Source organism: Lampetra planeri, chromosome 54, assembly GCF_965212315.1.
Source record: "Lampetra planeri chromosome 54, kcLamPlan1.2.h2, whole genome shotgun sequence".
NCBI classification, from domain to species: Eukaryota; Metazoa; Chordata; class Hyperoartia; order Petromyzontiformes; family Petromyzontidae; genus Lampetra; species Lampetra planeri.
The window spans coordinates 6,499,815-6,513,978 of record NC_136160.1 but is presented as its reverse complement, the minus strand read 5'-3'; the positions used below and the strand labels follow the sequence as shown (position 1 = coordinate 6,513,978).

The window sequence follows — 14,164 nt, the reverse complement described above, 5'->3', positions numbered from 1 at the left end:
ACGCACAGCCCCAGCTTGCTGCGCGCAGCAGTCATATCGGGGAATTTTTAACCAATATTTTACCAACCACATTGGTTACACAACCCAACTCGCAAAGCAACTCGTGGCTGCATGCGACCAACCGAATACGCGACGCAACTTGGCGCCAATTACGGTCCCATTAGCATTAACCTTTGAGACACCCACAACGGCGTCATCACGCACCCTCAAAGCGCGCTCTCTCTCTCACAAAGCGCCGTTACCCATAATATACACAAAATCGCGTGTACATAACATCCATACGACCAAATAATAGGGTCCCCCTCGAATTTGTTACCAATTTCCAAACAGGTACGCACAATTAATAACATCCCAATCCCAATAGTCAATCAATGCATCGCACCCCATAACCGTACAGAACGGTGTAACAGCACATACAGTCAGCATATCGCGATCACACGCGCACATTTAAGCACAATAGCAAACCGATCTGCAGGTAACCAACACACCATTAATCCAGTCGTAACATTGCAGCAACAACACAAATATTCTCTCTCTTGCAACAACCACATCGCACATAGCACCTCGCAGCACAATACACCAAAAAAAATATATATATTTTCCAATTAAGGACATCGCACAAGGTAACCCACGAGATGATACAGCGCAAGATACCCGACGCTCCCGAGTTAATAATTAACTTCGCCATCAATATAACAACTCCACACCGCAGCGCACACACACAATTTAACACTCAGCAAGCACAGCATACTCTCCGTCCATTCTCAACACACGTACACACTTTAATTGACACCGAGCAACAAGCAGATAGCGCGTTCATCGTTATTACACAGACATACTCACAGTCCGAACCGCGCTCCGCACAATCGAGTCATGAGAGAAAACAAAATCGCCCCCACCCGGCCCTCGAAAGATGGGTGAGGTGTGTGTAAAGGCCGGTTGCGTATCGTTACGACCCGCCCGGGGCTGCAGCAAGAAGAGGACGGCAGGGCGGCAACTTGAGTCGTCTCGCAGAACTCGTTCGGCGACTTGACTGCTCCGTTGTCACGCACCCGAGCCAGGACGGGAGAGCTCCCGCCCCAGCAGCTGTAGCGTCGTCGTCCTCTCCTCGCAGCTCCCCCTCGCAAAACAGCAGCTCACAGCAGGCTGCTCTCCCCGCGGCACCTCCAGATGGCAGCGCAAGGCTGCCTCTCCGCCGCGATGTTGAAGATGGCGGCGTCTCCCCGCCGCGGTGAAGACAAGATGGCGGCTTCCCGCCGTTTCTCCCCTGCCACGCCCAAGATGGCGTCTTCGTGCCGCGTGGCAGATGGCGCTGGCAGCGCAGGCAAGGCGTCGGCCTGCAGACCACCATCGGCTCTCCCCACTGCCGTCGTCGGCGTGGTGAGCTCACACGGTTTCGCCAGCACGATTTTCCAGGTCTCCAGCTGCGCCATCTGTCTCAATCGTAAGTCGGATGATGTAGCAGATGATGGCACAGGAATATTCTTTCTTCCGAGCCGTCTTGACAAGCCGTTTCACTTCTGACACCAGTGTAATAAAAGACTTGACCACGATCTCTGGCTCAGTGTCCTTTATTTGGTCCGTACTGCATTCCCACACGGCTGTCTCTCTTATTCTCTCAGTGCTGGTTCCGATGTCACTCCAGTCACCATCAGCAGCCCCGCTGCTGTTCTTTGTCGCTCTTGCAGCCCCACAGCAGCTCCGCTGCTGTTACTCACTCTCAGCCCCCTTGGCTGTAATCGCTGCTGCTCTTCTCGCTCTTGCTTACTCCGCAGCGCTCTGACAGACTCGTGCTGTCTCTCTCTCTTCGTCGCTCCTGCGACTCTGCAGCCACACCGCTGCCTCTAACACACAGCCTTCCTGGCTGTACTCTTCTCTCTCTTCGTCGCTCCTGCGACTCTCTGCAGCCACACCGCTGCCTCTAACACACAGCCTTCCTGGCTGTACTCTGGGGTCGGCTCCCGCTCGCCGGCGGTGCCCCCCTCCTCTCATTCGCCCTCGTGGCCTCACCCTTTTCCATTCACAACCCGACTGCCTTCTCTTTCCGGTTTACCCGCTTAAGGACCCCCAACCTTTCACCCACGTCACCTGGCTCCGCCTCCTCGTGACGTCACATCCGGAAGGTCGCTTTCGCCCGCATTACACAGGTATGGGTTAGGAATCAAAACCCGTTTGCGACCTCTGATCCCTGCCCCGCCCCCCCCCCCCCGCGTGGCGGCAGGCGGTCGGGCCGCGTGCAGCACTGCCGCATCCACTCGCGGCAGGAGGCCGGCACCATCCGCTACTTCCTGACGGACAACCTGGTGTTCGACTCGCTCTACTCGCTCATCCAGCACTACCGCGAGGTGCCGCTCCGCTGCAACGAGTTCGAGATGCGCCTCTCCGACCCCGTGCCGCAGCCCAACGCCCACGAGAGCAAAGAGTGAGCGGCCGCCCCCCCCCCCTCGTCCTCCCCTCGTCCCCCCTCGCCCCCCCCTCACCCCCCCCCTCGCCCCCCCCCCTCGCCCCTTCGCCCCCCCTCACCACCACTTTTCCTTCCGATATTAGCAAACCACTGGAGCCCTTTTTGTGCTTCGGTGTTGTTGTCCTTCGCCCCCCGCACCTCCGATTTCGCACGTTCGGTTGCGTACGGTGCAAGAGAAGTTCAGCGTACTTGCAAGCTCCCGTGACCGCTCGTTTGCCCGTGCCGTGGCGCCGCAGGTGGTACCACAGCAGCCTGACGCGCGCCGAGGCCGAGCACTGGCTCATGCGCGTTCCCAAGGACGGCGCCTTCCTCGTGCGCAAGCGCAGCGACCCCAGCTCCTACGCCATCACCTTCCGGTGCCACGCACACCGATGCACCCACGTATCCACTCGCCGACGAACGCCCCCAACCACCAACACACCCACGCACCAGCCAACCCACACACCCACACACCATTCCATCCACACACCCATGCACCCACCCATGCACCAATACACCCACCCACGCATCCACTCGCTGACGAACGCCCCCAACCACCAACACACCCACGCACCAGCCAACCCACACACCCACACACCATTCCATCCACACACCCATGCACCCACCCATGCACCAATACACCCACTCACGCATCCACGCAAGGCACCCGCACACCCTTGCACCCATCCACCGGCCTACCGACACATCCACCCACCCACCCACCGACTCGCACACCCACTCGCGCACCATCTCACCCACCATCTCACCCACCCAACCAACCCATCCTCTCGCTGTAACCCACGCTCCCCCCCTCCCGTAACCCCCGGCAGGGCGGACGGGAAGATCAAGCACTGCCGTGTGCAGCAGGAGGGGCGGCTCTTCCTGCTGGGCAACTCGGCGGAGTTTGAGAGCCTCGTGGACCTCGTGTGCTACTACGAGAAGCACCCGCTCTACCGCAAGATGCGCCTGCGCTACGCCATCAACGAGGAGACGCTCGAAAAACTGGGCACATACGTGCGTGCCTCTCGCTCGCGCACAAAGAATAAAGATTCCCATCCTCCCACCCCCACCCTCCCCCCCGCTATAGCCAACCCGAAATGTCACACGTTATAAATAACCTAACAAAAAACTAATTTGTTTAGAACTACTTTTTGTGTTTAGTTTGTTCTCCCTCCCCCGCACCTCCGATTAACACGGTTGGCGACGTACGGTGCTAAAAGAAGCTCAACATACCATGTACATACATACTTATTGTTGTTAAACACAAAAGTCAGAGTAGGTTGGAAGCTGGGTTGGGTTGCGGGGGGGAAGTCCGTGGTGCCATGGGATGGAGGAGATGGAGGGGAATCATCTGGCTGCCTTGCGTATGTAAGTTGAGCTTCTTTCCCGACCGTGCGTAGTTAAACGTGTTAATCGGAGGTGCGGGGGTGAAGGACAACAAATTAAACACAAAAAGCAGCTCTAAAGAGATGAGTTTTCAATCTAGATGATGATTTAAAAGTGCATCGCTCCAGTGGCTTCCTAATATCGAGCGTTCCAGATGGCCGCAGAAGCGCATCTGTAACCGCGCGATGGGGTGACCGTCTTTGTTCGATGGCTGCTGCTGCGATGATGATGACCGGCGTGCGTGTGTGTGTGCGCGCGTGTGTGTGTGTGTCCACAGGAGCTGGACTACGGAGCGCTGTACGAGGCACGCAACCCAGAGCTCAACTACGTGGAGGCGAACAAGATGGCCGTGTCCAAGGTGAGCGGCGGACTCCGTCTCCCGCCTCTCGTTGTAGCAACAGTGACACACAGTAGCGGTCACACTGTAGCTGGAGCCGTCACACACTGTTACTGTAGCAGCACTTGCTGTAGCAGCACTGTTGTTGTAGCAGTCACTCATTGTTGCTCAGCACTCGTGTAACGCAGGGCCGTCGCCCCCGCCCCCCGCTCTGCAGTGCGTAGTGAAGGCGCTGTACGACTACCGAGCGCAGCGCGATGACGAGCTCTCCTTCTGCAAGCACGCCATCATCACCGGCGTGGACAAGCAGGATGGAGGCTGGTGAGGGCCGCTCGCCACGGTTGAGACCGGTGGTTCTCGACGTTTTTTGGCCGCTGTTGAATTTTGTTTCAACCGAGTTACCCCCCCCCCCCTTGCCTGAGAAATAAATTCATGAATATTGAACGTCGATGTTCATTATTCAACGGACACTCTGCATGCATGATGTACTTTGTGCTCGCTGCTTACTCTTGGAAACCGCATTGTGTACGATCAATGAGTTTATCGTTCTAGGTTACCATATGGATTTAAATGTTACGGTAGTTATTTTATATTGGCAGATTCATCCGACGTGATTATTCACCAACGACTCTCACGTGCGATTATAATTTCACACATTTATCAATTGCCTCTCGTAACCCCTGGGACATCGCCACGTACCCCCCCCCCCCTCCCCAAGGTGGTCCGCTTACCCCACACCGGTTGAGAACCACTGGGATAGAGTGTTGCTCTCTCGCACACAGGTTCTCCGGTTTCTACCCACAAGTACAAACACTCGTTAATTGGCCGACGACGCCTTCACCACTGGCCCTAGGCGACCGGGCCGTACGGAGGGCATGCCGGCGAGCACGGCGCTGCCGAGATTCGGGGTTTCCAATCCGGGTGTCGGCCACCACCACCACCCGTGGTTAGACCCGGGTTGCCACGTATCGCGAGGTGGCGGCCTCGGGCCCATTGCCGGTGGCCGCGCGCCGAAAAAGAAATCGCCGCGTCAAATCAACTTCTGTGTCTTTTGAGTAAAAACTAAATATCTGTATATAAAACAATGTGTTGTGCTCAGGAGAGACGTCCAGTGATAGGCGCGTTTGAGATATTGATTATTTGTGCACAATGTGAGCGGAGTTGATGTACTTATACGAAAGATTATACTTTATTTAGATTAATGTTGCTTAACTTCGTACTCCTCTTGATTGTTGCATCGTTTGTTGCAAATTTCTGACGCGCCCCTAAGTGGGCATCTGTGAATAAGAGCTTCGTAGGCCATCGGATTCCTCCGGTCCAAATAAAGATGAGCGATTCTGAATTATGCGGCTGTATATACGATTTGTGTAACGCGGAAAACAAAACGGTTCGACCGGCGAGCCAGAGGAGAAACGAGACGTCGGCACGAGCCAGACGGCAACAACGAGACGTGCAGATCAGAATCAGAATAGTTATTCACGCTGGAGGAATCCGATGATCTATAAAGCTCTTTCTCACAGTTGCCCAGTCGGGGCACGGGGTAAGAACGTTACAACAACAAACAGTACAAGAACACGACAATCGATTATTGACTCCGACTCACGACCCCCAATTGTGACCGCTCATCGGGACTTGCTCTTGGGGGGCAGGAGGAGAAACAGGGGTGGGGGGGACGGGGCAGGATGTGGGGGGTCAGGTGGTGCGTGGTGGTGGAACGTTTCCCCTCCCCGTGCTCACCGGCTGCGCTGCGACGCGGCATGCGCGCCCGGTTCTTTCCGTGCGTCGTCCTGCAGGTGGCGAGGAGACTACGGCGGCAAGAAGCAGCTGTGGTTCCCCTCCAACTACGTGGAGGAGATGACCTGCACCCTGCCGCAAGGCCTGGAGGAGGCCGTGAGTCCAGGGCACTTGAGTGTCGCACGCCCGTCGCGGTTCTCCCAGGTCGCGGCGCTGCTTTTTGTCCCTCAGCTACCCCCCCCCCCCCTGTGTATTTTAAGCAAAAGTTGTGGATGCAACTATGCAACTTATAATCTTGCCAGAAAGAGTGCGTGCGTGTGCTCGCCCACAGCACTTGCCCCACAAAAGTCTGTTAAGGCTATCCGGTGGATGTTTGTCTTTGTGTGCGTGTGTGTATGGGGAGCGGTGGTGCAGCAGTTGGCGCGCTACTCGACAGACCCGGCAACCCGCGTTCGATTCTCACTCGCGGCCAACACCAGCGACCGGTTATATGATGAACCAGTCCTGGGCCTTCCCCTAGGTCGGCTTGGCCTTAAATTAGTAGCTGGTGCGGTGTGTATACATCGGCACTGGGGAGTCAAAAGGCGGGCGGGCAGGCGAATCGGATCCTAAATCCGGTTTGGGCCAGGAGTATTCCGGGTGATTTGGTCATGGGGGTCTTTTTATCGTAAATCGCACCACCATCAATAATCGACAGCGCTTCTGGTCCGCCCAGCGGAATGAATGAGTTCAACCACAGAGAGCGGGATCGGCAGGTCGCGCGCGGTGGGATGCAGTCTGGGTACTGTCACCCCATTGTGGAAGAGCAGTCCAAGTTACCCTTTTCACAAAGGGGATCTAATCGACCTCCCTTCAATGGAGGCCCTTCCGCTGGCAGTGACGCGAGCGTTTCATGGCAGGGTTGCGCCTTTGCCTCGCACGTACGTTGAACTTCTTCCGAAGCGTACGTAGCCAACCGTGCTAATTGGAGGTGGGTGGCGGTGGGCGACGAAGGACAACGGACTTAACACAACGAGAAGCAGTTGTAACTAAACGAGTTTTCAACGTCACTGCGCTGTCGTTCCTTGCAGGCCGCCGCCGTCGAGAACAGCCCCCTGGGCAACTTCCAGAAGGGCATGATTGACGTGACCACGTGCACAGTGGGTAAGTGCCTCCCCGTCCGTTGTTCATCATCGCGTTGGCGGGAGGGTTGATTTAATCATCGCGTTGGTGGGGGGGAGAGGGGTTAATCGTCGTGTTTGGTAGGAGGGTGATTTAACAGTATGGTTGGTGGGAGGGCGATGAATCATCGCGTTGGTAGGAGGGAGATATTACGAAGGTCCGTGGCCTGACTGAGAGAAGAGAAGATGAACTCTCTACGTGGTCCCCTTGCTTCGTCGCTGTTCCAGGGTTTTAATTTCTGCAAGGGGTGAACTCCTCATCTCATCTCTGAAATTGTCACTGGAAAATCGCTTTCTCCTTGAGCGATTGTTTGACTGTTTCGTCTAATGCCTTACACCAGGGCCCGTGCCAACCACGCTAATCTGCTCCGTGTCTCGACCTCCCACGTGGAAATGTATAGTGGCCAAAAGGCTGTAAACCCATGTTGATTCTAAATGTGGAGGGATAAACCGGAGGACCCGGAGAAAAATCCACGTGACTACGGGGAGCGAGAGAGACACGCAAACTCCAAATATACAGCAGGCCTCAGGGTTGGGATCGAACCCACGACCTCCTTGCATACCAGGCGAGGTAGTTAACATCTCGCCACGCCTCCAACTCGGTACATCGCAGCAGCAGCCGGCAAGTCTTGCCAGTAGGGGGGGGGGGGGTGGGTGGCGATGTTTGCGACGCGGCTTCACGTCTGCCTCTCTCCCCGCGCACCTCTGCACCGCCACCACGGTGGAAGTCGTGCCGCGGGACGGCAAGGGAGCCCAGCGCTACGTGTTCAGCGTGCAGTCGATACACATGCACCCGCCGCTGCCCAAGCCGCTGGAGATCGCTGCACCCTCGCTGGAGGAGCTGCACGAGTGGGTGTCGAAGGTCAAGGACGCCGCGTCGGCCGCCGACATGAAGGCACGTGCGCGCGACGACCGAGCCGTCGGATAACGACGGCGATGAGGACGGCGACGGCGATTACGATCGTGATTTGGTGATCGCGCCATTCTCGAGGGCGCGAGGCGTGTTTCACGGACGGGTCTGGTGTGCCAGCCGAGGGCGACGTTGCTTGTGTGGCTTTACCCAGTTGAGTAATTTGCGGCGTAAATTTTCTGATTTGGCAAATTTGGACCAGAACGCCGGCACACGTGGAATTCCACAATTTCCAGTAACGTCACGGGATTTTTTTTACTGCAAGCCGGACGGTGTGTATTACTTTGCTCAACACGCCCGCGGTATTAACCAGGGCGACCGCCAGTTCTGAACCACCAAACCTCGGCAACAAGCGCCAAGCGGACCACCGCTTGGCCATGTCGCTGGCGGCGGACGGCCGCTGTTTTTTTTCCCGTTACCGAAACGGCATCGATCCGTGGCGGTGCGGCGATTTTAATAGCTTTTCTCGTAAACTCGGTCGAAAGTGGCGGTGGTGGTTTCGCGATTATGCTGCACGGATGCCTAGGCTGGGAGGGAGGGTGTGGGCGGTGGAGTGTGATGTCAGAGGAATCCAATCGGACTCTCCTAGTGACAATCAATAATGATGTCTCTGTAGCAATGTGATACATGTGTGTAATGTGGTGCGTGCATCCGTGTGTGTGTTTGTGCGCACGTGTGTACGTGCCTGGGTGTGTTTGTGCGTGTGTGCGTGCCTGCATGTGCAAGAGTGTGCGTGCCTGCGTGTGTCTGTGTGTGTGCGCGTGTATGCCTGCTTGCCTGTGCGCGTGCGTGTGTACGTGCCTGCGTGTATGTGTGTACGTGCCTGCGTGTATGTGTGTACGTGCCTGCGTGTGTGTGTGCGTGCGTGTGTACGTGCCTGCGAGTGTGTGTACGTGCCTGCGTGTGTACGTGTGTGTGCGCGCGTGTCTGCGTGTGTGTGCGTGCATGCATGTGTGTGTGTGCGTGCGTGTGCGTGCGTGCACTCCTGCTCGTGCAGCTCAGCGAGGGCAAGCAGATGGAGCGGAGGAAGAAGATCGCCCTGGAGCTCTCCGAGCTCGTCGTTTACTGCCGTCCTGTGCCCTTCGACGAGGAGAGTGAGTGAATCGCGCCGCCCCTGCTCTGCCACCTCCTTAAGTGTAGGCCTCGTGATGGCGCCATCGCTCTCGCGACGCGGCGTTCGGAAAAACGCGGCGCCGATGTCACGCTCGCAAACGTGTGATACCATTCACGTGACGGAAGTTTCCTCGCGTCTCCCTCAATCCGCTGGAAGCGAGGAGATTCTGAGTGTGGTCCGGGCGTGGAAAAGATTCCATGACACGGGGAGAGAAGGAGAGAGATACAAAGGAACGGACAGAGACACACGGAGACAAACAGGAACGTGAGAAGATGACATCGGTTTTGGGGAGGCGGTCATCATACAGCAGTGGAGTGATCATGGCTTTGTGATAAAAAAAATGTATCTGTGCCCACCCCCTCCCTTTTATCCCCCCCCTCCACCCTCTGTCCATTCCCGAGAGGGTTATCGGAGTTCAGGAAGTCGACACCATGGTAGAGTTTATTGAAACACACGGCAAAGACAGGTTCAAAATATAAAACGTTCGTAATCATTGTACTTGGCATTGTGTCTACTACCGGTGTCAGTGTCCCGTAACATGCCCTCTGTGTGTACCGTAATCGTTTGTTCAATAAAAAAGACTTTTGGAGGGGAAAAAAATGCGTGTCTTTTCTCATCCCGCCCCCCCCACCCCCGCGGCAGAAATCGGCACGGAGCGCGCGTCCTTCAAGGACATGTCGTCCTTCCCCGAGACGAAGGCCGAGAAGTACGCCAACCGCAACAAGGGCCGCAAGTTCCTCCAGTACAACCGTCGCCAGCTGAGCCGCGTCTACCCCAAGGGCCAACGCCTCGACTCCTCCAACTACGACCCGCTGCCCCTGTGGGCCTGCGGCAGCCAGCTGGTGGCGCTCAACTTCCAGACGCCCGGTACGCGGGGCGGTGGCGCTGGGATCGAGATGTGATGATGATGATAGTATCTTTATGATAATAATAACTTCAATTTGTAACATATTCACTCATCTGGAGGAGAAGAAAATGGCAACGACCCTGAGGTGCAAAGAACCACAGGTAAGTGGGAAGGCAACCAGGCGGTGAGCCAGCGCCAACAGTTGCCCAAGATCTGCAGCCCTCTATATATAAATTAGTTTTCTTGGTTCTTTCGGTAAAGTCACGTAGAAGGGAAAACAATAAAATAATAAAAATAAAACAAAATTATCACGACATTTCGATTGCAACACAAGCAATCATCATCAGGTATGAAAACCACAGCAAGAAAATTTGAAATGTTTTTCTTATTATTTTATTGTTTTCCGTGACTTTACCGAAAGAACAAAGAATATGAATCCCTGCAGTCACGAAAGCTTTAAATCGAAAAATACATTTGTTTGTTATAAACTGAATGTTTATACGTGTGGGAGGAATCCAGAGCACACAGAGAAAGCCCACGTGTGCAAGGGGGCAACGCTGTATCCCATATAGAAAGTACAGATATTAGTCCACACAATGCTGTACCGCCTTCTTCTGGTAAACCAGTTGTATGGCACCCCGACGCCCACGGGGAGTTTCGCAACATTTGTGCAGTCATCCACCCTAACGCTCGTTGCCTTCACCGTGCTGGCCTACGGGCCACTTTGCATCGGCACCATCGCTTGACGAGATGAGCGGAGAGGGTGCGGGGGGGCCGTGTGGAGTGCAAGCCAAGCTTTGTGTAGCGCTTGGCCACACCAGCCTCTCGTGTGTGTTGGTGATAACAGTTGCTCGCAAACAGCACGCGCTCGTGTGTTTCTGTGCTTGTGGGGAACGGTGGTGCAGCGGGTCAGCGTGCTGCGCTACGAACCCGGCGACCCGAGTTCGATTCCCGCTCACGGCCAACACCGGTGATAATTATCTGAACTGGTCCTGGGCCTCCCCTAGATCGACTCGGCCTCCAATGAGTACCTAGTGTGGTGTGTAAACATCGCCACTGGGGAGACAAAGGTGGCCAGGTGTGGTGCTGGCCACCCACCCCCTCGTGTGCAATTCCGGCCTTCATAGGAGCAACTCGCCAACAGCACTTGCCCCAACAGTCTGTTACATCTAATACGGGGGGGGGGGGGGGGAGATATTTGTCTTTGCCGAGCGCGTGTGCGCATTCACGTGAAGATGACAGTGCGAGAGCGAGTCATCCATCTGATTGGTGCTCGCTAACAGCGCTTGCCTCATAAGTCTGTTAGGGCTATACAAGCGGGCAAGGAATGGGGGGGGGGGGATGTTTGTCTTCGTAGACGTACGCGTGCATTAACACCCGCGGCGGCGCCACGAACGCAGCGGATTGGCTCAGAGCCGGCCTACGGCCATCTCTGAGGCGGTGCTGCTCACACGCGGTGTCGTCGTGGTTGCAGACAAACCGATGCAGCTGAACCAGGCCCTGTTCCTGCTGGGCGGCCGGAGCGGCTACGTCCTGCAGCCGGAGATCATGCGCGACGACTCCTTCGACCCCTTTGACAAAACGTCGCTCAAGTCCCTCGAGCCAATCAGCATCCAGCTGACGGTGAGGGCGCACGGCGGTTCGCGCGCAAGTCCGGGTTCCCTGGCAGCTCGGGGTCGAGGTGGTAGGGGGGTGGGGGGCGCGGTGACATCATCGCCACCTACCGCCACCACCTCCCCCCCCCGATTCTCTAAAAACGTAACACCCAAGTATGTATGTTGAACTTCTTTCGCACCGTACGTAGCCAACCGTGCTAATCGGAGGTGCGCACGGTTGGCTATGTACGGAGCGAAGTGTCGCTTGGAGGACGGGAGGCCTGCATCCACCAGCGGATAGATCGGGGCTGTTGATGACAATGAAGCGTTGAACTAAATGTCGGGCAGCGGCGGACACACACAGCCTCGGTAGGTAACTACAAGATTAGGGCTGTTTGTTTTGTTCGGGTTGCATCTGTTTATTTGCCGGGCGTGACCCTCATGACTGTCCTCCGACGGTCCACTTGGCACAGTGCAAAGGCCGCGTGGGTTTGTACGGCGCCCGTGTGGCGAAATCTCTCTGCTCGGCGCTGTGCTGCTTGGTTTTACTCGCCCGCGTAGAGGGGGGCCAAGGGTGTTTGCTTCGGGTTCATTCTGCAGAGATGCCGCTGCAGGGCACGAAGGAGTTGAGGGAGGGCGAGGCAGAAGGGGGGGTGAAGGAGAGTGGATGCGACTAAAACTAAACTAAAAATAAAATATCGCGATGTTTCAATCGCAACAGAAAGCGGTCGTCCTCAGGCGGAAAAAATAATCCAGCAGTGGAACTGCTAAACCAGCGAGAGAGCTTGTGTTGCGACCGAACCGTCGTGATATTTTTATTATTAAAATGTTCTACCTACGTGAATTTGCCGAAAGAACCAAAGAGTATAAAACTAAACTGAACTATTTTTTATTTTACCAGGTAATCAGAAATCACAATATTTATTTATACTGGAGCTATAAAGCTCTTTTTCACAGGTGTCCAGTAGGTAAGGCCCACTGAGCTATTTAGCTCTTTTTTTTTTAAGCGACCTTGACCGCAAATGACAGCTCAAAGAAGCGGCTTATTGTCACGTGGAGATGTATAGCAGCCAAATAATCTAAACGCACATTGATTCTAAATGTGGAGGGGGAAAACCGGAGGACCCGTAGAAAAATCCACGTGACCACGGGGAGAGAGACACGCAAACTCCAAATATACAGCAGCAGGCATCAGGGTCAGGATCGAACCCACGACCTCCTGCATACCAGGTGAGGTAGTTAACATCTTGTCACCGTGGGCAGAGGCACAGAATATACGTGACTTGGAGAAACAAATTGGAGCAGCCGACCCCATGTAATAATAACCTCGCTCTATGCCATGCAGATCGGCCATTGCCGAAACGTCGCCTAGTTTCTATTTTTCCTGTTAATGCCATACTCGCAAAGTGTTATTATTGACAAATGTGCCGAGCGCTTTTGTTAATTGTGCTTATTGCACCACTGCCGACGAAGCATCAGCACGTCGCGCGTTTTTTTTATCTATGCCGTGATGGGATGTTTGGCCAAAGAATCGGATATCTTCATCTTTCGGGATCTTTTATTCGTGCTGCAGAAATCCGTTGAGCCTCGTAGAGATCCATTTCACCGATGCCCAGAAGAATAAGATGAGTGCGGCGAATGTCTTCGTGACCTGCCGCTCTCGTGTTCGTTCGCCCGCGTTCCTTCTCGACCGCACGTCGGTTGCGTCCGTCGATACATCGCTGTGCGCCACCGTCACCACCGCCGCTACCCATGTCCCCCGCCCCCCCCCCCCCTCACCTTGGCCGCACGGTCACCGCAGATCCTGGCGGCTCGGCACCTGCCGAAGAACGGCCGGGGCATCGCGTGTCCGTTCGTCGAGGTGGAGGTGTGCGGAGCCGACTACGACTACAGCAAGTACAAGACGGAGGTCGTGCGTGAGTAGCGCCTTTGCTGCGCAGTCAATTTTATCCAGTTAACCCTTTCACGTGTATACGTCACCCTTTTTTTGTTTTCTTTCTTATGATGACGTGCACTTGATGTCATCGGAACGGAGCCAGAAGAAAAACCAAAGTAAAATAACTTTATCGTTCCGAGGCTCCCACAAGGCCATGCGGGAGGGCGTGTGGCACAGTTTGGCATCAGCTATCGTAGATTGCGGCGGTCGTGTCGCTGCGGCTCTCTGCGGTTCTCTGCGGTGAGCACAATGTTTTTTTAAAAACAGCGGGGCTACGCCTCTCTGGATAAAATTAACGCTGAACCGCTCGCGCGCTCCGAGATTCAGCGGTGAACGGGACACCCTCTCCGCAACTTGCATTCGTCTCGGAACGGGAAAGGGTTAAGTCATTGGCGGGTAATTTGGCAACTTTGGATCGTGACGTGGCGCTCTCTGTTTTCGAGTAACGTCACAGGATTTGTTTACGACCAGACGAAGCACATATCATTATGGTTAATGCGCCCGCAGTACCAACCAGGGCGATCGCCGGTCCCGAACCGCAAACCATCTGCAACAATCGGCAAATGCACCACCGCTCGACCACGTCACCGGTGGAGATGGCTGCTACTTTGTGTCGTTGCCAAATTGAACGATTGTCTCAGAAACTCGGTCGAATGAGGCTGTGGTTTCGCGTTGCACGCGCATGCACAGACTGTTGGGGCA

General features: G+C 55.3%; 1 protein-coding gene across 1 annotated transcript in view; it reads left to right on the top strand.

The window, feature by feature from the left end:
* The window catches only part of PLCG1 (phospholipase C gamma 1), a 72,125-nt gene that overhangs the window by 51,805 nt on the left and 6,156 nt on the right, over window positions 1-14,164 (top strand). The window contains exons 18-29 of the mRNA XM_078617736.1: window positions 2,222-2,422; window positions 2,701-2,820; window positions 3,274-3,457; window positions 4,107-4,187; window positions 4,384-4,487; window positions 5,960-6,056; window positions 6,971-7,043; window positions 7,789-7,955; window positions 8,968-9,064; window positions 9,727-9,951; window positions 11,406-11,554; window positions 13,328-13,442. Coding sequence (XP_078473862.1) covers window positions 2,222-2,422; window positions 2,701-2,820; window positions 3,274-3,457; window positions 4,107-4,187; window positions 4,384-4,487; window positions 5,960-6,056; window positions 6,971-7,043; window positions 7,789-7,955; window positions 8,968-9,064; window positions 9,727-9,951; window positions 11,406-11,554; window positions 13,328-13,442 — 1,613 coding nt within the window. The remainder of the gene's footprint in view (window positions 1-2,221; window positions 2,423-2,700; window positions 2,821-3,273; window positions 3,458-4,106; window positions 4,188-4,383; window positions 4,488-5,959; window positions 6,057-6,970; window positions 7,044-7,788; window positions 7,956-8,967; window positions 9,065-9,726; window positions 9,952-11,405; window positions 11,555-13,327; window positions 13,443-14,164) is intronic.